Consider the following 26,226-nt stretch of genomic DNA (forward strand, 5'->3'; position numbering starts at 1 on the left):
TGAGGAGGGCTGTGGGGTGTAGGGGTGATGCTAGGAGGTATCCTTGAGATGTTCTAGTGTTAACCTCAGCCAAGAGCTCCCTGGCTAAAGGAAGCTACCTCAGTGCAGTAGGGAGACACCCCAAGGAGAGCGGCAGGGAGGCAGTCTGCTCGCCCTACCTCCTGTACTTTCCATTTGCTGGGTGAGACCTGGCCACTTTCCCTCTCTGGGCCGATTCTCTCATTTATACGAAAGGGCCTTCTAGCTGAGATGATCTGTAAGGCTTGAGAATTGAGGCTGGTACTTGGGGAGAAAGACTTTGTAGGTGAAGAGGGTACCCTGGGAAGAACAGAAAACAAAGTGGGCTGTTGATGAAGGACTGAGTTAGCTGTGGGCCTGGTGGGTGTGGTTGGAAGGAGCTGCTGCAGGAGGCCACAGCATCAGAAGCCTGAGCTCAGGATTTCACTGAGAGAGTGATGAGCATCAGGGCTGGTGTGCAGCAGCCCGGAGGGAAAGGATGTGGAAGACCCCCAGTCAGAGTCTGGGACTTGGACCTGGGTTCAGACAGGCTGGCTGCATGCCTCCATTTGGGTCTTAGTTTTCCCATCCACACAGCAAGAACATTAGTCAGGTAACCTGAGATCCTCAGCTGCTCCTCTGAGGTGATGCAGCTCCTCAGAACAGGGCTTCTTGGGGTGTTGAGAGAATACAGGCGAAAGAGGCAGGATGCTGATGGAAGCGTCCCAGGCTGGGGGCTGAGGCCACCCACTTTCTCTTTCCCAGCCCTATTTCTGGGCTCCCAGAGGAGTGAAGGGTGGTGGAGGCGGTGCCCATGCCGGGCTGAGCCTGCAGCTTGCCTGAGCTCTGGGCTCATCTCCATGGGAACAGGGGTGCTTGCTCAGTGAGCTCATGCCACACATCAGAAAGACGGGTGGGGGAGCGACTGTAGGGAGCTCAGTACCTCATGCCAGGCCCCTCCCAGAGCACAGTCAAGGCCCTGTGGGTGGCAGGCTCCCTTGAGCCCAGGAGGGGGCCAGCAGTGGGGAAAAGCCCACTTCCCTCGTGCAGCTCCTGTCGCCAGGCTGAGCTCTTCCCCCAACTTTGTTTTCTGTCCTGTTCTCAATACACTCTGCCTCAAATCTGTCTTGCTTCTTTCTTCTGCACTGCTGCTGCCTGCCGCCGTCCGGGGTCCCTCTCTGCCCCCTGGTCTGGCCTGGGACATGGAGTGGGACTGCTCAGCTGCTGCGTGTGAAAGTGAAGCTGTGTGCTCCTGGGCTGCCTGCACTGTTGTGTGTATGGATCTGGGGGGCGGGAGGCTGGTAGGGCATCGGAGGTCAGGACTTCCTCCTCAGCCAGCCCATATGGCATACAAGCCCTGTGCAAGTTATCTCCTGTCTTCCCCTTCCCCAAGAAACTGGCCAAAAGAGCTATGGAACACGGGAAAACACACTGCCTCTCAGGGCCTGGGTTTCTTTCAGTTCTTTAGAAGTGGAGCTGAAAGGCCTTTAGCCAGACCAGTGCTATCCAGTTCCCTTGTTCTCCTCTTCCCCCACTACCAAATCTGTTTCCCACATGCATCACCATCACCACCTGCCTCCCAAGGTGCAGTGTCTATGCCAGTTGGAGAGGAAGCAACTGCCAGGTCGGTGCCTGGTTTCTGTGCAACCTCACATGACCCCTTTCTGTCTTGTGCCTCAGCTTCCCCTTCTGGGCAATGACGGCCTTGCAGATGGTGTTCTGGGAGCTGTGTGGATTTTGTTAGTCCCTGCTGCCTCTGTTCTGCCTGTGCCTTCACCTCACATGGGTGCCTGCTGTGGGCCTTGGGCAGGGCTGATGGGGTGTTGCTTTCTGAATTTTCACCCACTGCATTCCCAAGGAGCCCAGTATATACATGCATTGAGCCCTTGGGCAGAACTGCACAATTCTGACTTCCCGCAGCCTCTTTGTATTGGGCACTGCCCCCATGCACTCAGTTCCTGGACTTGGCAGTCAGTATGAGGTCAGGTTCTGGCCCACCTCCAAATGGCCAGGAGCTGCTCACCACTGCCCCCAACATTCCAACCCGTATCTAAACCATGCCAGACTATTCTTGGTTGAATTCTCTTACTTCTTCCATAGTTGGACCCAGCAATGCTCTTGCAGCCATGACAGGCAGAAACAATGTGTTAGAGATTTTTAGACAAGTGTTGTAGCTCCCCCTGCTCTAGCCTCCTCCTCTCGCTGATGAGCACTCGCTTCTCTGCCTCAGTGGCTGTTGACTGTCTTGGGTCGGTCCCCTCCTGCTCCTGTCTCTGCCTGCCCTCTAAGAGTAGCACTTTTGCCAGGTAATGGGACATGCCTGAGTCTCCCTGATTTGGCATTTAGCCCTGAAATTCTGTTGTCAGCACCTAGCCCTTCCTGTCTCAACATGGGGCAGAGACCTCCTTCCCAATCTCCTCTTGGTAAGTCCCAGGGTCTGTCACCCACAGGGACCTGCCCGCAAGCTTCCTGGGATGTATCACAGACACAGAGAAGCACTTAGGGTCTCTGACTCACATGCACAGCTCTGGCCCTGGAAGTAAAAGAGAGGTTTTATACTGAGCCTTAACCTTCCCACTTGATGACTGAGTGTTTATATGTCCCCTGGAAGTCATTGCAGCATTACCATCCCATGACAAATTTCCTGTTGACATAGTTGCTTAGCATTCCTCTTTAGGTTAAAGGGCCTGATTCTGAGTCTGGACTCATCTAGTAGCTGCAGGATTCTATCTGGGGAATATATACAATCGTCCTTTTGATTGGGAGTTACTAGATTCTCATTTAGTTGAAAAGAATGACTGGTTGGCTAAGGCTGATTGCTGATTGGATGAAAGAATGGATCTTGGGGCTGGAGAGATAGCTCAGCTGAATAAGTGCTTGCCTGGCAAGCGCAAGGGACTGAATTCAATCCCCGGCTCTGAAAAAAAAAGAATGGATCTTGTTGATAGTTCTAGGTTTTGATTGGGTAGAGGGCCTGAAGGGAGGGGCCAGCTCAGGGCTCTGATGGATGAATGACTGCTGGTGAACTTAGGTAGGATTTGGAGCCCAAGTAGATGGGTTGGAATTTGACTGAGTCAATAGTTGGGTGGTTCAGAAGATACAGACTAAGCACAGATTACCAAGTTCTGCACTTTCAAACGAGTTAAAACTGCTTCAGTCTTTGAGCAACAGATAGTCACACACATTCCCTCTTGCAACAGAATTTGCTGGGTTATGTACACCTCTGAGCTTCTTTTCCTTTTTTTTTAATGTAAAAATATTTATTTATTTGATACAGGGTCTTGCTACAAGGGCCAGCATAGCATGAGGTACCGGAGATTGAACTCGGGCCCTTGCACTGGCCAGGTAGGCGCTTAGAACGCTGAGCTATCTCCCCAGGCCCTGAGCTTCATTTTTGTCAGCAGCAAAATGGGTAGGACAGTGGCAGCTGTTTCACATGTCTGCTGTGAGGAGTTAGTGAGAGATAGAGGATGCGTGTGAGCAAGCCTTGAGATTGGGAAATAGTCGAATAGATAAGAAACAAATGAGGGCCGGGGAGATAGCTCAGTGGCATAAGTGCCTGTCCTGCAAGCACAAGGTCTGGAGTTGGACCTCCTGGCAGTTCTTAGCAGAGCAGGAGTTCACAACCTGGAAGAGTGAGCTGGCTGGGGAAGAACGACCCAACCTCCCTCTGTCTTTCTATGTCAGTAGGAACTTCTATGTCGGTAGGAACTTCTCCGGAATCCATGGAAAAATGAGGAGAGGACCATGGCAACAAAGCAAGGGGGTTGGGATTGAGAGGGTCCTTCACTAAGATCAACTTTAATAACAGTTTAGAGCCCTTAAATTCAGGCCGGCCAGGTAGCTCAGTGGACTAAAGCACCTGCTTACACATACCTTGTCGGTCCCACCCCTGGGGCGCACTGAGGGTAGGCCTGGTGGTGTAAGCCTGTAATCCAATTTGTGTAGTGAGACCCTCTAGACCCCGTACTAAATACACTTTTAAAAAAAATCCTTAAATTTAAGATTTTGGAAGACAACACATCCCTATGGTTCAAATATCTAAACATAAAGAAGTTTCTTTAGGGGGTTCGATCCCCGAGCCTGCCATGCCCTCCAACCCCAGGGGTGCACTGAGACAGCGATTGAGACTGGGTGTGGTGGCACGTGCCTGTAATCCCAGCATTTGGGAGGCTGTAAACAGGAGAATCACTACCAGTCTGATCTAGTAGTGAGACCCTGAACACCCTGTAATCCCCCCCAAAAAAGTCTTTAAAAGCCTGATCCTATCCCCTGTGACTGTGTGCCCTGCCCTTCTCTGCCCCATTTCCTAACAGGCAACCACTTTGGTTAACTTCATGTGTATCCTTCCTATAAATTTTAACACCTATTGTGCAGTTTTCCTCCACGGAATATGCAAACACTTCTCGTGTTTTTTCACGAGAGTTAATCTCTATGCCCCCTATCCTATAGTGCACCCATTTTGCAGAGGGAAAAGTAAAGCCCAGAAGGAGGAAGCAACTTCACCCAGAAAGTTAAGTCTGTCTTCATAGTGAGCAATTCTCAACTTCTGGGCATCTATCTCTGTTCAAGACAAGAGCTGACACCGAGTAGCATGTGCTCTTTAAATAGTTTGGGCTGAGAATTGGGTCACCTGCATTTAATGGCAGGCTCTACCTAACTTTGGTCTTTCCCTTCCAAAACCCTGTTTCAAACCAGGCATTGTGGCTCACGCCCGTAATCTCAGCATTCCAGAAGCTGAGGCGGGAGGATCGCTGGCCATTGAAGACCAGAATGAACGAAACCAAACCCAAAAGCCCTGTTTTCAGAGGATGGAAACACTAACGCCCGGCCCCACCTCTGCTCTCTCCCCAGGACCGCCCAGAGAGCCTACCCACCTCCCCGCCCTGGACGCCCGCCGCGTCCCGGCCCCCCAGCAGCCTGGACGGCTGGGTGAGCCCAGGGCCATGGGAGCCGGGGCGCGGGAGCAACATGAGCAGCCCCCCGCCGCTGCCGCCACCGCCCATGTCCCCATCGTGGAGCGAGCGCTCCGTGTCGCCGCTGCGACCAGAGATCGAGATGCGTCCCCCCAGCCGCCAGCTGCAGGCGCTCTTGGCGCGGAACATCATCAACGCGGCCCGGCGCAAAAGCGCCTCCCCGCGGCCGGCGGGCACCGAGAGTCTGCGGCCCTTCTCCCCGCCCAGGGTGCCGCCGCCGCCGCCGCGCATGCGCTCGCCGCAGCCTGTGCACCCGGGTCCCGGCCAGGGCACCGCCCGCGTGGCGGCGTCAGGTCCAGTCGTGCGCTCATCGCTGGCGATGGGGTCCGTGTCCTGCACCGCTCCCTGCAGCCCTCTACCTGCGCCGCCTAGGCCACTCCCCTACCGCCGCTCGCCCACGGACTCCGACGTGTCCCTGGACTCCGAAGACTCCGGGCTCAAGTCCCCTGGCATCCTTGGCTACAACATTTGCCCCCGCGGGTGGAGCGGCAGCCTGCGGCTCAAGCGCGGCAGCCTTCCCAGGGAGGCCTCGTGCACCACCTAAGCAGGGGCCGCAGCCCCACCGGGATGGCGAGCCGGATGGCGGACGGCGAGGCCTCGGGCTTGGGGGACCCATCACCAGCACCCTTTAAATAGCCCTGGACGTATGGTGCCAACGAAGGAGAGCTCTGGTCTTCCCGGAAGAGTAGGTCCCCGGGCGTAGGTTCTAACCCCTGCTCTAATCCCGCTGTGTGACTGGCAGGACTCTGCCTGCGTGGGACCCGCAGCTTTCACTTCTCTGTACTGCGGCCCTGGGCAAGGCAGTCTGCTAACATCTAAATGTCCAGTTCCATCAGCACACACGCTCGGGCCTTAAAGGCGGCAGTCGTGCACAAGGACCCTTGGGCATGCTGTGGTCCAGGTCACCCCCCCCCCTTCCGGGGAGTCAGAACTTAGGCTGTGTGCCATGTCCAGGCCCTGGCTTGACTATCCTGCTCCCTGGCAGTAAATCCTAGGCAGGAACAGCTGTTTTCCATCCCTTCTCAGAGAAGATCTATTTTTACCCAGTGACCTTTAGAGAGATCTCCCAGGCCAGTTCAAGGTGCCTTGCTGGCCCCTGTGGAGAAAAGGCTCAGGACTGTTCTCCTTGGGTCCTGTCATGCTACTTTCTCCACCTCAGCTCAGCTCTCCAGGGAAGAGCTCTGTAAGGCAATGATTTTCCCCAGGCTTAGGTTCATGCCTCCAGCCCACCTCTCTGGGCCCATTCATAGCAGGCTCTGGGTTCAAAGTTGAGGGAAGGAAGGAGAGATACCAAACTACCTGTGGCCTTGCCTGATAGGCCTCAGTTGGGGCCTACCTATTCCGAGAGAGGAAGGCAAAGCATTCCTTGTTAGACACAGTGGCAGGATGCACAGCAAAGTCTAGTAGGGGCTGGTGTTGGCTCAGATGATCACTGAGGGCTCTTTCAGTGCTGAAATGTGTTCGTGGTATTAAGAAGTGGGGAGGAGTGATGGGGTGTCTGCTGGGCTTGAATTCAGGGGCAGATGGCCTTGGGTAGGCAGGAAAGGGATTAGGCCAGAGTCTGCCTGTGCTTCTGGTCACCTGACTAGTGCCCCTCTTTTCAGTTCAGCCCCCATCTCAGGGTCTACATCACACTCAGAAGAGTAGACATCATCTCATCCAACTCCCATCGCGTGCTGGTACTTGGAGACTTTGGGAAGTCGGACTACAGGCCCTAGCCTGCTCCTTCCCCCTTAGGGGCTATTTCCAATCCCCAGGAGGGACCTGGGAATGTACGTGGCCCGAGTTCTGTAATTCCCAGAGTTGGCTAGTGGTGCCCCCTAGAGGTTCAGAATAGCAGCTTCAGAATACTTTAGAGGTGAGTGGTGGGTGGCTGGAATTGGCCATGGACCAAATGTGTGGGGATGAAAGAATATCAGGATGTTGCTAAAGGTGAGTGACAGTGTGATTTTGGCATAAGGGTAGACCTCCCCAACTGTCAGGGTGATGTTAGACCTGGATCCCCCTGAGTAAGACTAGGGAAAGCTTGGATCAGGAAGGAAGAGTATCAGGCTTGGGTGGGGGGCACTCTGGAATAAAGGAGTAATCCTAGAGATTTCCTATGGCCTAAGAGTTGGGGACACAGGCCTTGTTGCTGGGAAGATGAGAGGGTGCTCTGCTTAGTTCATAAGGAGCAACCACATTTGCCAAGGCCCCCACCTGCTGAGGAGTCTCTTGCAGCATGGGAGCGCCGTTAAAGTGCCTCAGAGAAGGGACGCAGTAACATAGAAGAGCCATATCTTCCTGCATTTCCTAGAAGAGCCAGCAGGAGGCAGCCTTGGGAAGCCACAACTCTATTTTGAGCTGTCTTCTGGGAACTGCCTTGTCTTCTGCTCGCTTGTCTAACACACTAGAGCTTGCCCTTGTAGCCTCTGCTTCCTGTAGAATTCAGCTCAATAAATGCTTCCTGAAATCATCTGCCTCGTGTGTCATTTTAAGTTTGTCTAGAGTCCCTCCCTTTTCCCCAAGCAAGGAGCTATCGACAGGACATTGGGTAGATGGGAGTATCTGAGACACATGGCCTAGAGCTTGGGGATCAGAGCTGTGAGGAAAAATGAGGAACATTGAAAAAACTTGGGACCACAGAAGTCCCTGGGTTGAAGTCCTGACCAACTAGGGGGCCCTGGGTGAGCCCACTTTGGTGAGTCTCATCCTCCCTCTCTGTGTAATAAGAGAGTTGGATTAGGTAGGGCCTCAGGACAGTACTGTCCAGGCCCTGACCACAGGGCACTGTCACTAAGTGTACAGGGCCCATCACATCAGGGTCTAGTCCCCTGGGGCTGCTTCCTCATCACAGCAGCTCAGGGTTCCCTGCAGGATGAGGAGCCTTGATGAGAGTCCTGGCAATCCTAGTAAGGCAAGACACAGAGACTGGGAGTCCCCTACTCCTGATAGAGTACGCTTTCCCTCAGAAGGGAACTGTGGCTGCATTCCAGGAGAGGATGTGTCTGGCCTGGGGCTCTGCCTTTCCTCTGTAGAAATGCGGACCCATCAGAGACTGGGCAGAAGAACCCAATAGGCAGGCATGTGGGCTCAGGGTGGACCACAGGAGAGTCCAGGCTTCAGCTGTCTAAATGCATCCCAGGACTGTCAGCAGAGACACACAGACACAGTGCTCCTCTCACTTGACCCAGGGCCCCCTTGCTGTACCTGAGAAGGGCTTGTGTCCCTCTGATGGATCATGCCTTTGGCTCAAGCCTCTTCTGAGCTAGAACCCCCATGCCGACTGATCAGTGCGCTCTAATGCCAGACACCCCACACCAAGTTCATCTCGAGCAGAGTGTGTGCAATGGTGCACGCCTGTGATCCCAACCAGAAGGAGATTGCCATGAGATTGAGACCAGCTTGAGTTCAAGACCAGCCAGAACTACAGAGCTATGCATTGAGACCCTGGTCTCAAAAATAGGGCCGACCAGATAGTTCAGTGGACTAAAGAGCCTGCTTAGGCAGAGCATAGTAGCCAGGATTTGATCCTCTGGGGTGTGCTGAATCAGAGATTGAGCCTGGACGTGGGAGGCTGAACACAGGCAGATCACTATGAGTCTGATCTATGTAGTGAGACCCTGTAGACCCTGTACTAAATTTAGGAAAAAAATCAATAAATCATTGAAAAAAAAATGAGTTCACCCCAATCAGCTCAGCATTGGTCTCCTGCACCAACCTGCTCCTCCCTACTGCCCACCTCAGGCTCCCAAACCAGTCACAGAAGTCACCTTTCCTTATTTCCCACTGCAAGTCTGTCACTAGGGCATGGAGATGGTCCAGGTACCCTCGATGCCCTTTCTTCCTCTTCACCCATTCCATCCCTCCATCGCCTAGTCACTCCCAGCTTTTACCTGCCTATAACCCCAGCCTTCAGCCTCCATTGCTGCCTGGTCCAACCCATTGACAGCCAGAGGAGTGGTCCAGTCTGACCACTCTGCTCCACCCGTGTAAAACCACTTTCCTTCTGAGAAGCTTGCTGGGATTGGGCCCGGCCCACCTGTCTGGCCTCAGCTCTCAGCACTGCCCCCCAGCCCAGGCTCTACTGCCAACCCCTCACCATCTTTACATGTACTGTGTCCTCTGCCCATGATGCCCTTGTCTCCTCTCTGCACAGTGAACTCTCACTCATCCGGCAAGGCCCAGTCCAAATGTGTCTTCTCCTCTGGGAAGCCTGCCAGAGCTCCAGGCTGGGCTGGCTAACTGGATTGCCTAGCCTCTCCCATGAGCCTTTCCTGTAAGACTTGTTTGCTGGTCTGAATCTGAGCTGACTGATCTCCTTGAGGACAGAGCCCTCCCTTATTTATTTTCAGCCCATAGAGAGAGGCTTAGAGACTGTAAGGAGGTAGAAGGAGGGTAGAAGAGAGGGAAGAAGGAATGGAAGGAAGAAAGAGGAAAGGGGGGAAAGGCTAGGTCAAGCAAGGATATTGGAGAACAATCCACCCATCCATCCATCCATCCATCCATCCATCCATCCATCCATCCATCCATCCTTTATTCCACAAATACCAACAGAGTTCTTATTATGCACCATTTTAGGCACCAAGTGTGCATCAGTTAATTGGCTGAAGTGAACAGGAGCTGACAGCACTTCCAGGCGACCCTGATGCGTACAGATGTGTGTCTGCCCATGTGTGCAAACTCTTCTGTCTTCAGGGGCCTGCTGCCGGGCACCTGTCTTCCCCAGGGCCTGGTGCTTTTAGCATCTGGCCCCAGCTCCTGTTGCAGCCCAAAATAAGGCTGTGACCCACGACAAGGCAAGAATGATTCTAGTCAGCTGAAGCCAGAGCTGGCAGGGCACCACCCACTCACTGACCGCTGACTGCCATCCGTGACAGACAGTGACCACATGACTCAGCTTCCCGATAGAGGTGTTAATCTTGGGGGTCCAACAGTCCTGCCTGTCCACCGTGGTCCTGTCCTTTCAGGTACAAAAATCCAAGGGGAGCTGGGGCTATTATGGGGAGCGGGTGGAGGGGGTAGGCAGCTCCCAGAACACTTTTGTACCAGTAGAGACAGAGTGCTGCAGAAAATTTGGGGAGTTTAGGGCTTTGTGGAGCCTGGGACCCATAGCTCCTGGGCTGACTAGGCTGCACTCAGCTCCATAAAATAGCAGAACAGGTGGCTGCAATTAAAGGTGGGTGACAGGCGCAGGCTTGGTTCAGGGCATCAGGGTCATCGGCACTGGAAGGAAGCAGCCTCCTGCCTGCCTATTAGAGACCCTTCCCAGAGATGGTGGATTCTGTAAGGGAAACATTTATCCAGCCACAGCTCTGTGGACTGCAGCTATCTAAATGGTCACTGATGGGCATTCTAGGTCACCTCATGCCCCTCTTTCCAAAAGTGTTTAGACACACCCAGGCCTACATACTGTTTTAGGAGTTCATGGATGCTCTGCAGCCCATGTGGATCTTTGTGGCTTAGCCCAACCCTTCTAAATTACAGGGGGGAAACTGAGGCACAGAGCTGGAGAACCACTGTTCATGATTTTGGAGGAAGTCAGCACACTGACTCAGATTGCCCAGCTCACTGCCCACTGACCTGGGCTCCATGCAGGTATGGGACACATGGGTAGACGCAGCATGTCCTGGGGGAAGGGGCACTGAAAAATCTGGTAGGCTGTGGGGGCTCCTGGAGCTGTGCCTCCTCTGCTGGAGACAGGTAAGAACTCTGGCTTTGGGCCCTGCAGGGACTCTCTGGAGCACTGGGGGCTTACCTGGCTTGGAAATCTCCAAGATTTCCTGGAAAGGACCATGAAATGAGAGGGGGAGGGTGGAGGAAGAGGGAGAGAAGCAGAGCTCACCGTGGAAATGAGCAGGCATGGAGGGATGGTGCTCACTTTGTTGGGCCAGCCCCTGAGAAAAAGGCGCTTCTGAGCAAGGCGGACCTGACTGGGGTGTCCTCCCACGCCTCTGCCATCCTTCTCTTTACAAAGGGACCCAAAGCAGACCCCTCCCAGCTCACACAGCCCTTGCTTGTGACACGGGGATGGGTCAAGGCTGTTCATATTAGGGCTGGGTGAGCCAGAGGCAGGAAGAAAGGTCTGGGGAGGAGAAGAGGTGACCCAGCTCATGTGTGGAAGCTTTCCCTCCACAGGATGATTCCCAAGGAACAGCAGGATCCAGCAATGACTGCCATGGGGGACATCATGGGACCAGGTAAGATGGGCCTAGCCCTGTGCTTTCTTCACACTCCTCTATTCATCTCAGACTGTATCCACCCAGGCCAGATGGCCCGTCCCCAGCACACGGGTGTGAGTTCCAGATGACAGGAGGGTGCTCGTGGAATCTGCCACCTGGGCTGCATCCTTTCTGAGCTTCTGGAGGGCTCTCACCCTTGGCACACAGATCGGGAGCTGAGGGTGAGTGCTCTGGACTGTGTTCTAGCACAAGGCGACCCTGGCTCTGGCCTCCACTTCAATTTCGGCTGGGGGCGGGGGCCTTCTGCACCCACTGTGCCAAAAGCCTTGCTTGGTGTGAGGCCCGAGGATAGCCCACGGCACCCAGGCCCACAGGGACAGGGTAAGGAGCAGCGCAGCTGCCCAACAGCACACACAGCATCTTCCCTGAGAGCAGGTTCCTCTCATGACAAAATTACCTGAAATTCATGTTAATCAGCTTTATAAGATCATAACAAGAAGTCCTGGTATAATGTTGGAATTCTCTTATTTGGACTTTTAGAGCATTTCAAGTCATTTAAAAATCAACTGCATCACACTTTCAAGCTTTATGATAAAACACCATGGCTCTGTATTGTAAAGTTTATTATTATTATTATTATTTTACATATTTAGGACAGGGTCTACAGGGTCTCACTATGTAGGCCAGACTCATGGTGATTCTCGTTTTCAGCCTCCCAAGTGCTGGGGGTACAGGCACTCACCACCACACCCGGGGACGAGGGCAGTGATTGAACCCAGCTGCTGCGCTCTGCCTAGGCTGGCGCTTTAGTCTGCTGAGCTATCTGGCCATCCCTTTGTATTATAAATTTAAAATGCAGGTGCATGGCGCCTGCCCCAGGGACTCTGATTTAGTGGGCTGGAGCTGAGGCCTGTGCCTTTGCCTTTGGGTGACCTGAGAACACTCTCATAAGCCCGGGCCATGAGCTGGCCTGTGATCTGCCTCCACCGGCCACACTGTGTGACTTCTCAGACTATTTCACGTGTTCTTGCCACTGTCTGGTGATGTCACATTCCTTTTTCCTTCCATGATTTTCTTTACTGAAAATGTAAACTTTAGAAAGTGGCATTGGGGCTGGTGAGATGGCTCAGTGGTCTAAAGCACCTACTTAGAATAAGCTTAGCAAAGCACAGGCACCGCGGTTCAATCCCCCAGCACCAAGTGCCAGCCTGCCCCCGCCCCCTGGTGGGCTGAGCTGGCCACACACACATAAAATAAAATTAAAATTAAAAAAAAAGAAAGTGGCATTGCCCTAACTAGAAGAGAACTGTCTAGATAATTAGGCATAGGCCTCTCCAACATCATTTATGCCATACTTCAAATAAATAGCTTTCTGATTATTGCTAAGGTACTAAGTAAAGGCAATTTTGCAATTAAAAAAATAGGAAAGATAAATCTTACGGTCTCACCACCTAAAAATAACTATTTTAAATAGTAATAGTAAACTCTTATCCTTCTTATATGGTTGCTACGTGTCAGATACTGTCAGAATCTAGTTTGCCATATGTCATTTAAGCCTCACTGCAACTCCATAAGTTATGTGGTATTCCCTTCCAGCCTATGAGAAAGGTAAGGCTTAAAGGAGGTAGGTTGTCAGGGATGTGGTAAGTAGTACAGCTGGAATTTCACTTTAGGTCTCTGTCTCCAGAGCTGCTTCTCCTATATGCATATGTAAATAATATATTCGTTTAAAAATATTCAGACAAAATACAAATGAATTACTTTGAAAAAGTTCCTCATAATGGAACCATACGGAGTAACCACTGCTAACACATTTGTACACATTCCTCTGTTTGTGTATCACGTATTTATCTAAGCATGTATACGTGTGGGCTAGATACTGCATGCTGTGCTGCTCAGCTTGCCTGCTTTCGCACTGAGCGGCACACCACAGCCGTCCTTCCACTTGGCAGGCTGTGGCTCCTGGCTCCCTTGCGCTGTCCCTTAGCGTGCCACTGTTTGGACAAGTCATTTGCCTGGGATAAAGCCCTGCTGACTGTCATAAAGGCTTGTCTCAGTGGGACCCTCAAGGACCTGAGGAGTCTTGCTCCAGTGACTGGTTGAGGGGGTTCTCATAGGAGAAGGGAGCGGGATGAGCCAGGAAAGGGCCAGAGAAATTGTTAAGCAAGGATGAGGCTCGGCTGCAGCCCAGGTCCAGTGCGATGCTTCCTGGGGCTGTGGAACATGAACTGCTGTGCGTGGCTAAAGGGTGATAGTGGCTCTGTTCTCCTGAGCAGTTCTCTGTAGATCTTGTAAACTAATGAAGAGTGCGTGGGCAGCCTCCCCTCAAGATCAATCCCCTAGTTTTCACAATTTTAAACTCCATTATAATAAACATCCTTGTATATGTTTATCCAACTCTTTCCCTAAGAATGATTCCTAGAGATAGAATAATCAAATAGGTTTTATCTTTTCAAAAAACCTAATGAGCTCAGGTAATCTGCACAGTAATTATGACTCCCAGCCCCCTTCCTTCCTGTGCACCACAAATAGTCACTGTTAATGTTTGCCATGTGTCTTTGACAAGCCTTTTAAACCATGCACATAATTTACAAATGGAATCTTAGAATACATATTCTTCTGAAACTTGCCCCACTCCTCACTTAACCTACAGTAGATGTCTGTATGCTCTTAGCCTTTACAAAATGCTCTCTATATAATTTGTTGGAAGAGTGGCAAAAACAAGTCCTGCTCCTCTTCTTAGTGACTACTTATGACTTCACAGAATGCAATGAAACACAGCACAGTGTGGTCCTCAGCACGGCTGGCCACTGTGTCCACCTCCCTGGCCTAGGCTCTCTGGTGCTGCTCTTAGTTGACCTTGGCACCCTCGTTCCTCTCTACACATCTCCATTTTCAGCAATGACCTTCCTTGTTTCACCGTTCAAATGCTGTCTGCCATATTGATCTGCTTGCTTGCACCTTATTTTATGTTGTTCTCCTTCCTACGAGGGTGGGCAGGCTATTCTCACACCTGTCTGGGTCCACCTTTCTAGCTGGGCACGAAACACCCTGCCTGCTGCCCTTAGCCTCAAGGTTCTTTCTCTACTGTGTTCCCATGGCCAACACTCAAGCCACTGCCGCCTCTTCCCAAGCAGCCCCCATCATCACACAGCTCCTGCAGCAGCCCCAGTCCTGGAAGGCACAGCCTCTTCAAGTTAGTCATCTATACTTTTCTCTCCATCTTTTTATTCACATTTTCTCATGCTTGTATACAAGCGCACACAAAAGCGGAGCCTAGAAATCCCCAAGGTCCTGTCTTTATCCCTAGACCCCAGAGCAAAAGCCAAAGGACATGCTGTTATTCCCTAAGCTCCTCAGCATGAGCATGCATCAAAGTAATAAAAAGGGGCATTTCCTTATATGCTACAGAAATAGGTGTACACTGAATGAAATTAGCAGCAATGATTTAACAATACCTAATAACCAGCCTCATAGTCAATGTTGTCCAATTTTCCAGTTTGTTTTAATCAGGACCCAAACAAGAGCCAAGGTTATTTGGTTGCTATGTCTTTTAAATCTCTTTTAATCTGAAACAACCACTCTGCCCTTTACTTCCCTGTCATTCATATTGGAAGAAACCAGGCCAGCTGCCTGTAGAATGCTCTGCACCGTGAATGGCTCACTGCCTCTCGCTGGCATGATTTAACTTGTTCCATATCCATTTACTCTGAAACCCTCTCCAATAGGTGTCTACACTCAAATTCTCCACAGAGACTGCTAATGAAGATTATCCATGGCCATGTTACCAAATAAAAGTCACTGCTCAGCCCTTATCTGACTTGACACGTCAGCAGCATTTGATTTCACTGTCACTCTGTTGGCCCTGAAATCCCATCATTTGGTGTCTAGGACACCACCTCTTTCAGATTTCCTTCACCTCACTGACTTCCTGCCCAGCCCCTTGGGCTGGCTTCTCTCCTCAGTCTAAATGTTGGAGGGCTCAGCACTCAGGGCTCAAGTTTATTTATTGTGCTTGCATCCCGATCTTTTCCAGCTTCCCAGATTAAAAGACCATTTATTTATAAGAGCTGGCAATCAACTGTGTGTACTTCAATGAATTTTAATTAAATGTTTTCTTGTTGTGCTGGAGATTGAACCCAGGGACTTGCACATGCCAAGCCAGCAGCACTCTACCAGTGGGCTTTACTCCTGGCCCTGCATCTAATTTTGGAGATGAGCAACGTGGCCCTGCTGCCATAAAGAACCCTGTTCTGTCAAGGTTCTCATTATCCTGTCACTTTAGCCCTCTAAAAAGCTTCCTTGATAGTCAAATGTAAAAGTATGCATTTTTCCTAGTCTGGAAGGCATAAAGGTAGGGGGTGGATCCCAAACTACCAAGGACAGGCAGAAGCCCTGGAAATCCTCCACATCTGTGGTCCCCACTACTGCTAGAGTGGCTCTCCTATCACATCAGCCACTGTGTTGGTCTCCTAGGAGTGTGACCTACACTGTGCACTGTGAGTTAGGCATGCAAAGGACCTAAGGTGAGGGCTCCTCATGAAAATCTAATCCCAACTTTCCCACCATTTCTACCTTTACCTGGTGGAAGAGCTGTCTTCCACGAGGTTAGTTCCTAGTGCTGGAAAATGCCTCTTAGTTTCTCTCGTATCTCACACCGGTGGCTAACTTTTAAGAAAAGTATTCAAAATTCCATCATTTCTCACTACCTTCCTGATGGGCAAAGAGCTAGGGAGAATACTGCTGGAATAAATAAAAATGGCCAAAGAACTTCTGAAATAGCCCTCAACTTCACCAAACAGCAAACATGGGGCAAAAACTCCGAGGCACCATTTTTGCCTCTCAGGTGGGCAAAGATCCCAAAGAACGATAATTCCCAGTATCAGCGAGACTGGGGAGACACCGGCATCCTCACACACAGCCTGCCATGCTCTCCCAGGGCTTTAGAGGCCAAGGCCAGAAATGCCTGGGGTTAAGTAGTCAGAGCTCCTTGGCCTCTCGCGCAGAACCGTCTCTGGACCTGGGAAAGAAGGTGAGCGTGCCCCAGGACCTGATGATAGAAGAGCTGTCACTGCGCAACAACCGGGGATCTCTCCTCTTCCAGAAGAGGCAGCGCCGGGTGCAGAGGTTCACATTTGAGCTTGCAGCTAGCCAGCAGGCGGTAAGCCTTCATGGTGCTCACAGGGAAACTGAGACCCAGAGGGAGCCAGTGTTCGGCGTAAGGCCGAGGGCCTCTGGTGCCTGGAGAGTCCCTCAGCTCCATCCGGGAGGCCGATGTTTCCATCACAGCTCTGCTGTGCAGTGCCATGCAGTTCTCTGTGGCCATCGATTCCCGAATGCAAAACAGAAAGCGGGTTGGGTGGGACACCAGAATGACTCACTCTGGTGCCCCCCCCCCAAAAAAAAAAGGGAAAGAAGGTCCAGGGAGCGAACTCAGTGGCATAAGTGCCTGCCTGGCAAGCACAAGGTCCTGAGTTCGACCCCCAGTACTGCAAAACAAAACAAAACAAAAAAATGAGAAAGAATAGCCCTGTGCCCGGGGTCAACTCAGTGGTAGGCAGGATTTGTTCAGATTCAGTTTGATCCTAGATGGAAACTGAAGGATGCCTTTCTCCTTCCCACGAGAAGGAAGAAGTCCTGGGACAATCTGCTGGATTTGCAAAAGGCAACATGCAGTTTCAGGCATTCAGTTTCTGCTCTAGAGGAGATGACAGGAAGTGAGGGGATCAAAATAAGGATGGCAGATACACAACTTTGCTGTGCGCCCGAGAGACAGTGCTAGCTGCGCACCTTCACATATCCTTACAGAGAACACTAAGGAGAGGGTCATCTCCTCCCCTACACAGAATAAAACTGAGGCTCAGGAAGTATCGGTAAGACAACAACAATAAATATTTATTGTGTAGTCCTCCGCCCCGGCCAGCACTATAAACGATTACCCTCCTGAACCGCCCGGAGTTGGCCCTGGGGTCCCCCATCTTCCTCCCCTTCACTTTCCTGAATGGGTGGAAGGGGAATCCTGACCTCTCGCCCGGCTAAGCCTTGCTGGGTTTGTCTGCTCCCTCAGATCCTAGCCGGAAGCACCAAGGGGAAGGTCACTGAAGCGTCTGTGCCCCTGACGGTGAGCGCAGAGGAGACCCGCGGGAGGCGCAGCGGGAAATGGGGGGCATAGGTCCACGCTGCCGCTTGCAGTCTCTGATCCCCAACCCGGTGACCAGGTCGCCAACGGCCCAGAGGGGCAGAGCTACCGCTCGGAGCTGCACATCCTCCCCGCCTCCTCCGGGGACCCCGGGGGCGCCCACACCACAGCCGCCGGGAAGGAGCTCCTGCGGAACCCCAGCGCCCTGGCGCCAGGTAAGCGGCGCCCTGGGGCCTGGGAAAGGCACTGGTGTGCTCCACGGCGAGGCAAGAAAAGCACACGCACGCACGCACGCACGCACACTCACGCAGACGCGCATGCACACGCGCGCCTCGCTGTTCACAGCGCAAGCCCACCGAGCCGGAGCGGCGCGCAGCAGCCCAGATCGGGACCCGTGCTTGGAACTCAGGGTCCCCTTGCGCCACTCCGCCGGCTTCTGGCTCGGGGAGGGGTCCCCTGTGCCGGGGCGACTTTGGCATGCCGTTCCCCACAGCTCTTCCCCAAGCTGGCCTTCCTCCCCACCTGGTCCGGGGCCTGGGGGTGGACAGGGCTGAGGGCCGGGCCGGAGCGCCCCCTGTCGCCTGCGCGCCCCACGCCCTGGGCTCGGTCGTCGCAGGCTACGCAGAGCCCCTGAAGAGCGTCCCGCCCGAGAAGTTCAACCACACCGCCGTCCCCAAGGGCTACCGCTGTCCGTGGCAGGAGTTTGTCAGCTACCGAGACTACTTATGCGAGGGCCGGAGTCACACCCCGAGCTTCGGAGACCTTCGGAATTTCAATAAGTAAGGCCGGGAGTGAGGCATTTGGGGGAGACGGGATGGGGGTGGGGGCGTGGCAGCAGAAGCCCACATTTACCTGTGGGTTCAGGCTAGCTCTAGCCCCAGCACTGATGTACGTCGAGGCATTGCTAGACCAGAGCCTCAGCACCTAATAGGTGACTAACCATAGGAGTGGGTTGGGAAAGTGTCCAGCATCTGGCTATCCTCTACAACAGGAGGGCATGGGTACTGCGATTTCGGAATCTGCCACAAGTCACAAAACAAGGAGGAAGCAAGCAGCAGGGCAGGGCATATCTGACTCCAGAGCTGTTCTCTCCTTCTCCACTCTGCTGTGAGTCACCTTTATGAGGGCCACCGAGAGTCTGACCTTCTCCAGGGGATTCCCCAGATTAAAAATCCTAGGCCAGCTGAGCCTCTTCGTACTCTCAGCAGTGGTGTGGAAGAGGCCTAGAAAGTGGCTTTGAGGTAACCCAAAGCAGGGAGTGGCACCAGAAGTGAGGGCCAGCGAGGAGTGGCTTAGGCTAGTTTAGTTGGACCTCACTGTGCATGCCACACCTAGATTGGTGACCTAAGGCAGTGATTCAACTTCTCTGAGCTTCTAGTATCTCATCCGTACCTGTATCTGAACCTGCTTCCTAAGGTTTCTATGACAGGAGACACCATAAATGAAGTTGTTGGAAAGTAATAACCTCTCAGTAAGCAGTAGCTACTTCTGCTGCTGCTGTTTACAGGCTGAAATGGTGGTTGGAGAAGCTAGCAGAGAAGAGCTTGCAAGGGAGAGACTTCACATTCTGCCCTGAGGGCCCAGAACCACCCATGGGAGTCAAGACTGGAGCTTGGCCCTGGAGGAGGCCCTTGGGCTGGGGTTACGTTTCCATTGCCATTGCAGTTGGCTTCGTTAGTCTGATGCCGTTTCTCAATATGCTTCTCTGGCTTTGGCTGCATTAAGTGAGGAGCAGGAGGGCCCCCAGAGAGAAGGCTGCAGGCCAGCTCTGCTGGCACCTGCTCAGACCACACGTGGAGACTGCCTGACAAAGACAGAGGGTGTGTGCCAGGCCTGCAGAGGCCTTGGATGAGGTCCTAAGAGGAAGGAGCAAGTACTGCGCAGGGCACATGCAGGCATGGGGTGACCTCCAGTGGAGATGGCTCAGGAGGGGTGTGACTACCTTCAGACAGCTGAATAGCCAGGCAGGCCCCTGATGTGAAGAGCTGGCACTGGGAACCTCATGCCTTTGGCAGACATTCTGGAGCTCCCCACCAGGCAGGACTGCCTAAAGTCTTCAGCAGACATTGTGTCCTGGCAGCCACCTTTGAGGCTGACCAGTTCTTGGGGGCATCCCCCTGCCATTGCATGCCTCCAAGTGTTTGGTCGTGGCATATTCCCACCAGAAGCAGGAGGCTCCCTGGCAGTCCTGAGCCCAGATTGCTTCTGAAGGAGCACAGACAGAAGGAGCAACTGAGGCATAGACAGAGAAAACAGCAGCATTGATAGCCAAGCAGGGCTCGGAATTCAGGGTTCTGGGCTCCCAGTCAGTGGTCCAACTGTGGGGCCCACCCGGTTTGGACGCCACCCAGTCTGTTCCCGTAGGGCCTGGCTGCTGTGGTCAAAGCTGTGCTGGTCCAGGGAGCAATGCTTTCCTGGCAGTGTCCCGGCCCTGGTCAGAGCCAAGCCTTCGCCTCTTTCCTCTGGTTTCTGCTGCAGGAAAACTACAGGAGCAGTGCTTTTTTTCCTTAAGATTAAAAAATGGTTTTAAAATTACATACACGTGTACACACTGGAGCATGAAGTGTGATTGAAAAATACAGTGCATGCTTAAATTAAAAAGTTATTACAGCTGGCTTTAGTGACACACTCCTGTAATCTTAGCACAGAGGAAGCAGAGGCAGGAGGATCCTTGTGAGTTCAAGACCAACCTGGGCTACAAAGTGAGACCCTGTCAAAAAAAAAAAAAAAGTAAAAGTCACATTAGCCAGGTGTGGTGGCACAAACCTATAATCCCAGTACTCAGAACGCTGAGGCAGAGGCCAGCATGAGTGACAGGGTGAATTCAAGGCCAGGCTGAACTGCATAATGAAACCCCATCTCAACAAAATAAAAAGACACCCATTGTTTTTACCTGTTTTGTTTGTTTGTTTTTTCTTTCTTTTTTTTTTTTTTTTGTATTTAGTACAGGGTCTCACTACACAGATCAAACTCGTAGTGATCCTCCTGTTTTCAGCCTTCTAAGCTCTGGGATTACAGGCATGTGCCACTACACCCAGTCTCAGCTGCAGACTCAGCTCGGCCCCCGGGGTGGGGCCAGCATGGCATGCTGGGGCCAGGTTTTTTGTTCATTCATTTGTTTGTTTTTTTGATGTATTTGGTATAGGGTCTCACTACACAGTTCAGACTCGTAGTGATCCTCCAGTTTTTAGCCTCCTCAGTCTTGGGATTACAGGCATGCACCATCATACCTGGTCTCAGTGGCTGGCTCAGCATGCCCAGGGGTGGGGCCAGCCTGACCTGTGGTGCTAAGGATCTAACCCCTGTCCCTGTGCTTGCCTAAGCAGCTGCTTAGTCCACTGAGCTATCTCTCCTGGGCAGTTTTTACCAGTTTGAAGCAGTTCTGGAAGTCATCTTTTGTGAGTGTCTTTGGTTATACTATCTTGGTTGCCTTGATGTCCTAAATTGATTCAAAACATTTAACTTTGTCATTTTGACTTTGTTGAAGAGCCAGAGATCTCATGGTTCCAGGTCGAGTGAATAAGATACATGAGGATTCACCATGTTGACAGAACTTACTGTAAACATTTTAAATTGATTTTAGTTGGACATTATGGCAAACATTTTCAGTTGGTTTTGGACACTGAAGCAGCCTCAGAAAGACATAAAAGAGGACTTTCAGAGCTTCTGAAAATGGAATGATGGAATATGCATGTTCAAAGCAAGGGAGAGTATCTGGGTGGGGGGTGGCTAATGGCAATATCTTTTACTTTATTAAATTTACTTAACATTGACTGTAACATTGGCTTAAACATTGACTGTATTTTTTTAAATAATATTTATTTATTTATTTATTTATTTATTTATTTATGTGTGTGGCCAGCTCAGCCCACCAGGGGGCAGGGCTGGCTGGCATGTGGTGCTGGGGGATTGAACCGCGGTCCCTTGTGCTTTTCTAAGCTTGTTCTAAGTAGATGCTTTAGACCACTGAGCCATCTCACCAGCCCCACATTGACTTCATTTTTGATCATCATGTTGTATTCTCTTTGAAAAAAAAGTAAACAACTGCAAATAAAGGCAGAGAACCTTTGTTCTTCAATCCCAGGTCCCCTTCCAGAGGTGACACAGTAGTCGGGTTGGCCTGTGTGTGTTGGGAATATTTTGTACAGACAGCTGCATACTGCCAGACATTGTGTTGGGGGGGTGTGTGCTCCCCGATACAGCACTTTTCATTCCAGTCCGTAACTCATCCTTTCACCCTTATGCCTTTGATTACCCTCCTTTTGGGCTGCCGAATAGCAGCCTGTATGTGATGTATCACCTCCGCTTCGTCCACTCCTCTGCACTGCCTTCTGCGGTTGCCTTCTGCTTTCTCGTGCTCACATGCACGTCATGTGCTTGCAGATGGAGTTGCTGGTGACAGAGTTGGCACCTTTTCATGTCAGGAAGATCCTTCCAGATTGTTCTCCGAGAGAGCTGCCCTGATTTACCCTTTAACCAGAGGACTGTGGATGAAACTTTGCCCCTCCCTCATTGCCTCTGCCCACTATCAAATTCTTTCTATTTGCCAATCTCATAGGGGAGAAATGGCATGCATGTGTTGTAAATTGCATTCCCGAATCTCACTGCTTTTCCTAACCTCCCTTCGCATTCCAGGGTGTGGGTGTTTTAAAGGAGGTGACAAGAGCAAGAAAAAAAGTCTATTTCATGTGCTGCTCTTAGGCGAGCCGAGTTTCGCCAAGGATGAGCCACTTCTAGCTCTGGAAAGCTCAGCCTACTCCATACCACTAGGGGAGACTTGGGAAAGGTTGGAGCTGGAGACACCAGTTAGTTAACAGATCCTTTGCACTACAGAAGGAAAACTGAGGTCTGGAGGCAGTCAGGGAGGTATCACATGTGGTGACCTGCCTGTCAGTGTGCTGCCATCCCTGTCCCACACAGCCAGTTTTCTTGTTGCTTTCTTATCCCAGGACCCCGGTGCCGTTTGGAAGATCCCTCATGGGGGAGGCCATTTCCAGGGCAGCCACCCCCTTTGTCCCGGAGCCCTTCAATGGCTTGGAACTTCTCCGCCTCAGGCCCAGCTTCAACAGGGTGGCTCAGGGCTGGGTACGCAACCTCCCAGAGTCTGATGAGCTGTAGCCCCAGCCTGAAGCTTCATTCCCCAGAATTGGGGCTCAGGTAACATCTGGAGCCAAGACTTGTGGACAACACTGTATAGTTTATAGAGTCTTCATACACAAACCATTGTTGCAAATGGCCTAGAAGGTCAGAGTTTAGTAGAATCCAAATGCATTGTGCTTCAAAATGATCTAGGCTGTTTTTCCTGAAATGGATTTCTGCCAGCAGCCTCATAACCTCCTGCCCTGGGGAACCTGTTAGTAACCAGTGCCCCAGGTGACTCCAGTGTCACCTGTCCATGATTTGTCTTGCACTTTATCCAGTGGGAGTGGAGTGGGGTGCCTGCAGGAACCCTTTCCACCCTCCATGCTGAGCAGGCCCCGTGGGTTAAGTGATGATGAGGATGGTGGTGGTGGCGGTGGCAGTGGCTGCGTTGTTTAGTGTCCCAGAGCTAGGGCTGGCAGCAGGTTCTCTGTACATTCTCTTCCTCATTCTCAATGTGACTGCCTATTTCCCTCCCTACTTATAGATGTGGATATCCAGATTCAGAGGAAGGAAATAATTTGTTTAGGGTGGTCAAAAAGACAGTCTGGAGCAGGCCAAATAGCTCAGTGGATTAAAGCGCGTGCAAGCAGGCACAAGGGCTGGGGGGCTCAATCCCTGGGCCTGCTGTGCTGGCCCTGTCCCTGGGGCACACTGGACAGCAATTGAGACTGGGTGTGGTGGCATGCGCCTGTAATCCCAGCTCTTGGGAGGCTTAAACAGGCGGATCACTGAGTCCGATCTAGTAGTGAGACCCTGAACACCCTGTAGACCCTTCCCTAAAATACAAAAAAAAAAAAAAAAAAAAAAAAAAAAAAGACTGTCTGGCTGAGGAGATGAGTATTTCTGCTGTCCTTGGTGTCCAACCCAATGCCCACTCCCCTGTAATCACTGATGTTGTGATGTTAGTGCTCTGCCTTGCAGTTTACCTGGGTTCTAATTCTACCACTGTGAGCCATGTGACTGTGAGGAAGTCATTTCCCATCTTGAGCCTGGTTCTCCATCTGTAAGATAACGCAGAAGCTCCTTTAGAGGGTTGTTGGGAGGTCAGCGGGCGCACATTCATAAGGGCCCAATGTTAGACCTCCTGCAGCCACTGCTTTCGGCTGGAATAGATGTTCTTGCAGTGGATACAGTCTGAGAAGCAAGCTCCCAGCATACCATCGGGTGCGAGAAAGCTGGCGCTGCGGGGAAATGGCTCATCACCCCAGCCCTCTCTTTGGACAGGAATTCCTCTACCCTCCCCTGCCTCAACTCCAGGCTGGGCGGGACAGTGGTTACATTTTCCTTTCACGCCAAAGTTTCACTGCCCGTCTGGATCTCAGACCCAATAGTCTGTCTGTATGATTGTTTGTAATTGATGTGTTCCCTTGAATTTGGGGGCTGTTGTTTAAAGCCAAGTTTCTGTATGCTGAAGAATGTTAGTGTCTGGAAAGCAGAAGGGTGGACCTGAGTTGGCTTGAGTTGGTTCTGCAGCTGCCATGCACAGAAGAGCCTGGGAAAGGGAAGGAGATGCTGGAACCCAAAAGTGGATCCTCCGTCCTTTTCTTCTCATCATCTGACTTTACTCATGTTAAAAAAAAAAAAAAAAAAAAAGGGAGAGAAATAAAATGTGAAAGTATCTGCCCAAGTCCTCACACACATGCATACGCCTGCCCACCCTTGTGCATTCTGCTTCATTGTGTGCCGCACGAATGACGGACTTCTGTGACTGTGGACATGAATCAGGTGCCTAGGTCCACAGGTATGTCTCGGTGTCAGTGAAATTGCACTTATGTACTGTTCTTTGTCCAACAAATAAAATTCCAATCCTGGAAAGGCATTTCATTAACCTTTCATGTAACTTGGGGACCTAACCCAAGTCCTTCATATGAAAGTCAGTATTTTTGCGTTTTTGTTCTTTGTATAAATGGAAAGGTTGAAGACTAACCAAAACATTGAGAAGCCTGACGATAGCAATGAATAAACTCATTATATACAGCCATGTAGCTACATCTCACTAACAGAGATAGACAACAGAAGGCAAGTAAATACATTGACTGATGCAGGGAAATGTTTAATATAAAACACAAGAGTATTGGTTAACTTTGGGAGGGAAGGGCTTGTGTGAAGGACATAATAAATGACACTGGGGTAAGCACAAGTTTCTGTTTCTAGGCTGGGGTGATTGTAACTTAATGTTCACTTTAAATATTTAAGTTGTACATTGTGTTTTCTGTATTTTAACAAAATAATACCTTTAAAAAAAAAAAGAAAAAGATGAACAGAAGGGGTTGGGGAGATAGCTCAGTGGCATAAGCACCTGCCTGGCAAGTGCAAGGTCTTGAGTTCGATCCCTAGTACCACAAAAAAACAAACCAAAAAACCAGATTAATAGCAGATTAGACATATCTGGGATATTTGGAGTGCCCATAATGTAGATTAGGTAGAGAGAGAAAATATGAGACACAGAGAAAATAAAAATTCTCCGAAGAGAGCTGGAGAGATGGCTCAGTGGTCTAAAGCACCTACTTAGAACAAGCTTGGCAAAGCATCAGGGACCGCGGTTCGATCCCCCAGCACCACATGCCAGCCAGCCGCGCCCCCTGGTGGGCTGAGCTGGCCACACACACACACACCACTCTCTCTCTCTCTCTCATAAATAAATAAATAAAATTAAAAATAAAAATAAAAATAAAAAAAAAAAAAAAAAAAAGAAAATGAATATTCCTTTAAAAAAAAAAAAATTCTCCGAAGAGCAACTAACAGTGAAAAACCATCCTCAAGCAGTGTGATGGTTAATCTTGGTTTACTCACTGATGAGGGACACCTGGACAGAGGCGGGTGGGCCAGTGCACAAGGTGGGGAAGACACCCCTCTGACCGTGGGTGCTGCTCTCAGAGGGAAAGCTGCTCTTCCCAAGTAGGTGCATGCCCATCCTAGTACATTTTAGATAAAAATGACATCACATTGGTTTCAAGAAAAAAATGGCTTTATAGAATTTTTCCTCTTTCATTTCAAAGTAACTTATGTAAAGATGAGTTTTGGAGACAAAGCCTCCAGGGTTTCTAGGCTCAGTCTCAATTGTCTCCTGGCTACTTTAAAAGCCAGCATGGTGGTGTATACCCGTAATCTCTGCACTCAGGAGCCCAAGGCAGGATTTGCTGTATGTTGAAAGCCGACCTGACTACACAGTTCAGAGTTCAGCCTGGACTAAATGTGAGAACTGTTTCAAATGGAGTGGGCATGATGACACATGCCCGTAAGCTTAGCACTTGGGAGGCTGAGGCAGGAAAATCATTGAGCCTGAGGTCAGCCTGGATACATAAGCAAGTTGAAGGCCAGCCTGCACTACAGCAAGACTCGTCTCAAAAGCAAAGTGCCTGCACAAGACACAGACTTTTAAAGCTACATTTATCAACTACCACATGTCAGGCTCTGTACCAAGTACAATCTGATCTCAGTCAACTTTTGACTTAAGAACTAAAGATACCTGAACCTTCTCACCATCGTGGAATGGTTACGACAGTCTAAAGCAGGACTTAAAAAAAAACCTCACTTACATGTAACCGGTTTCTAATGTTCACTGAGCTTAAACTTAGTTACCCAAAGATGAACAAAACAAATCTAGATGCTAACAATTTTTGGAAAACTGACCCCTTTTAATTATTTAAAAACAATACAACACATCAAATTTCCCTTACATCTACAGTTCAGTTATATCTACACATCCTAAGACCAAATAGTTCCCTGCCCAGAGGCAGGGGGTTACAGGGAGACGCTGAAGACACACGCAGGTGAATGTTGAAGATCAGAGTTCAGCTGTCCTAGGTCA

General features: G+C 50.9%; 2 protein-coding genes across 6 annotated transcripts in view; both read left to right on the forward strand.

The window, feature by feature from the left end:
* Synpo (synaptopodin) overlaps positions 1-5,882 on the forward strand; it is a 55,088-nt gene extending 49,206 nt beyond the window's left edge. For all 4 annotated transcript variants that reach the window (XM_004631305.2, XM_023715271.1, XM_023715273.1 and 1 more), the window contains one exon: positions 4,852-5,882. In XM_004631305.2, coding sequence (XP_004631362.1) covers positions 4,852-5,517 — 666 coding nt within the window. In that variant the 3' untranslated portion in view covers positions 5,518-5,882. The remainder of the gene's footprint in view (positions 1-4,851) is intronic.
* A 3,913-nt stretch (positions 5,883-9,795) lies between these two features.
* On the forward strand, positions 9,796-24,230 carry Myoz3 (myozenin 3). Of its 2 annotated transcripts, XM_004631307.2 has the most exons (9): positions 9,798-9,922; positions 10,440-10,550; positions 11,091-11,152; positions 16,141-16,295; positions 17,202-17,255; positions 17,353-17,488; positions 17,890-18,052; positions 22,223-22,430; positions 23,809-24,230. In XM_004631307.2, exons 3-8 carry the CDS (start codon positions 11,092-11,094, stop codon positions 22,389-22,391), a joined length of 738 nt encoding a protein of 245 aa, XP_004631364.1. In that variant the 5' UTR covers positions 9,798-9,922; positions 10,440-10,550; position 11,091; the 3' UTR covers positions 22,392-22,430; positions 23,809-24,230. The 2 variants fall into 2 exon arrangements, with proteins under 2 accessions (XP_023571122.1, XP_004631364.1); XM_023715354.1 differs by lacking the exons at positions 22,223-22,430; positions 23,809-24,230 and adding an exon at positions 20,761-21,063 and having other exon boundaries at positions 9,796-9,922.
* The last annotated feature ends 1,996 nt before the right edge of the window (positions 24,231-26,226 follow it).

The sequence above is a fragment of the Octodon degus genome, unplaced genomic scaffold (assembly GCF_000260255.1).
Source record: "Octodon degus isolate 3935 unplaced genomic scaffold, OctDeg1.0 scaffold00040, whole genome shotgun sequence".
Classification (NCBI taxonomy): Eukaryota; Metazoa; Chordata; class Mammalia; order Rodentia; family Octodontidae; genus Octodon; species Octodon degus.

Excerpts from the sequence above, each read along its gene's own strand:
- Myoz3 (XM_004631307.2), top strand. The coding sequence starts at position 11,092 with ATGATTCCCAAGGAACAGCAGGATCCAGCAATGACTGCCATGGGGGAC. Across the intron at positions 17,489-17,889 it reads CCCCAGCGCCCTGGCGCCAG|GCTACGCAGAGCCCCTGAAG; the intron begins GTAAGCGGCGCC and ends CGGTCGTCGCAG. Across the intron at positions 18,053-22,222 it reads GACCTTCGGAATTTCAATAA|GACCCCGGTGCCGTTTGGAA; the intron begins GTAAGGCCGGGA and ends TTCTTATCCCAG.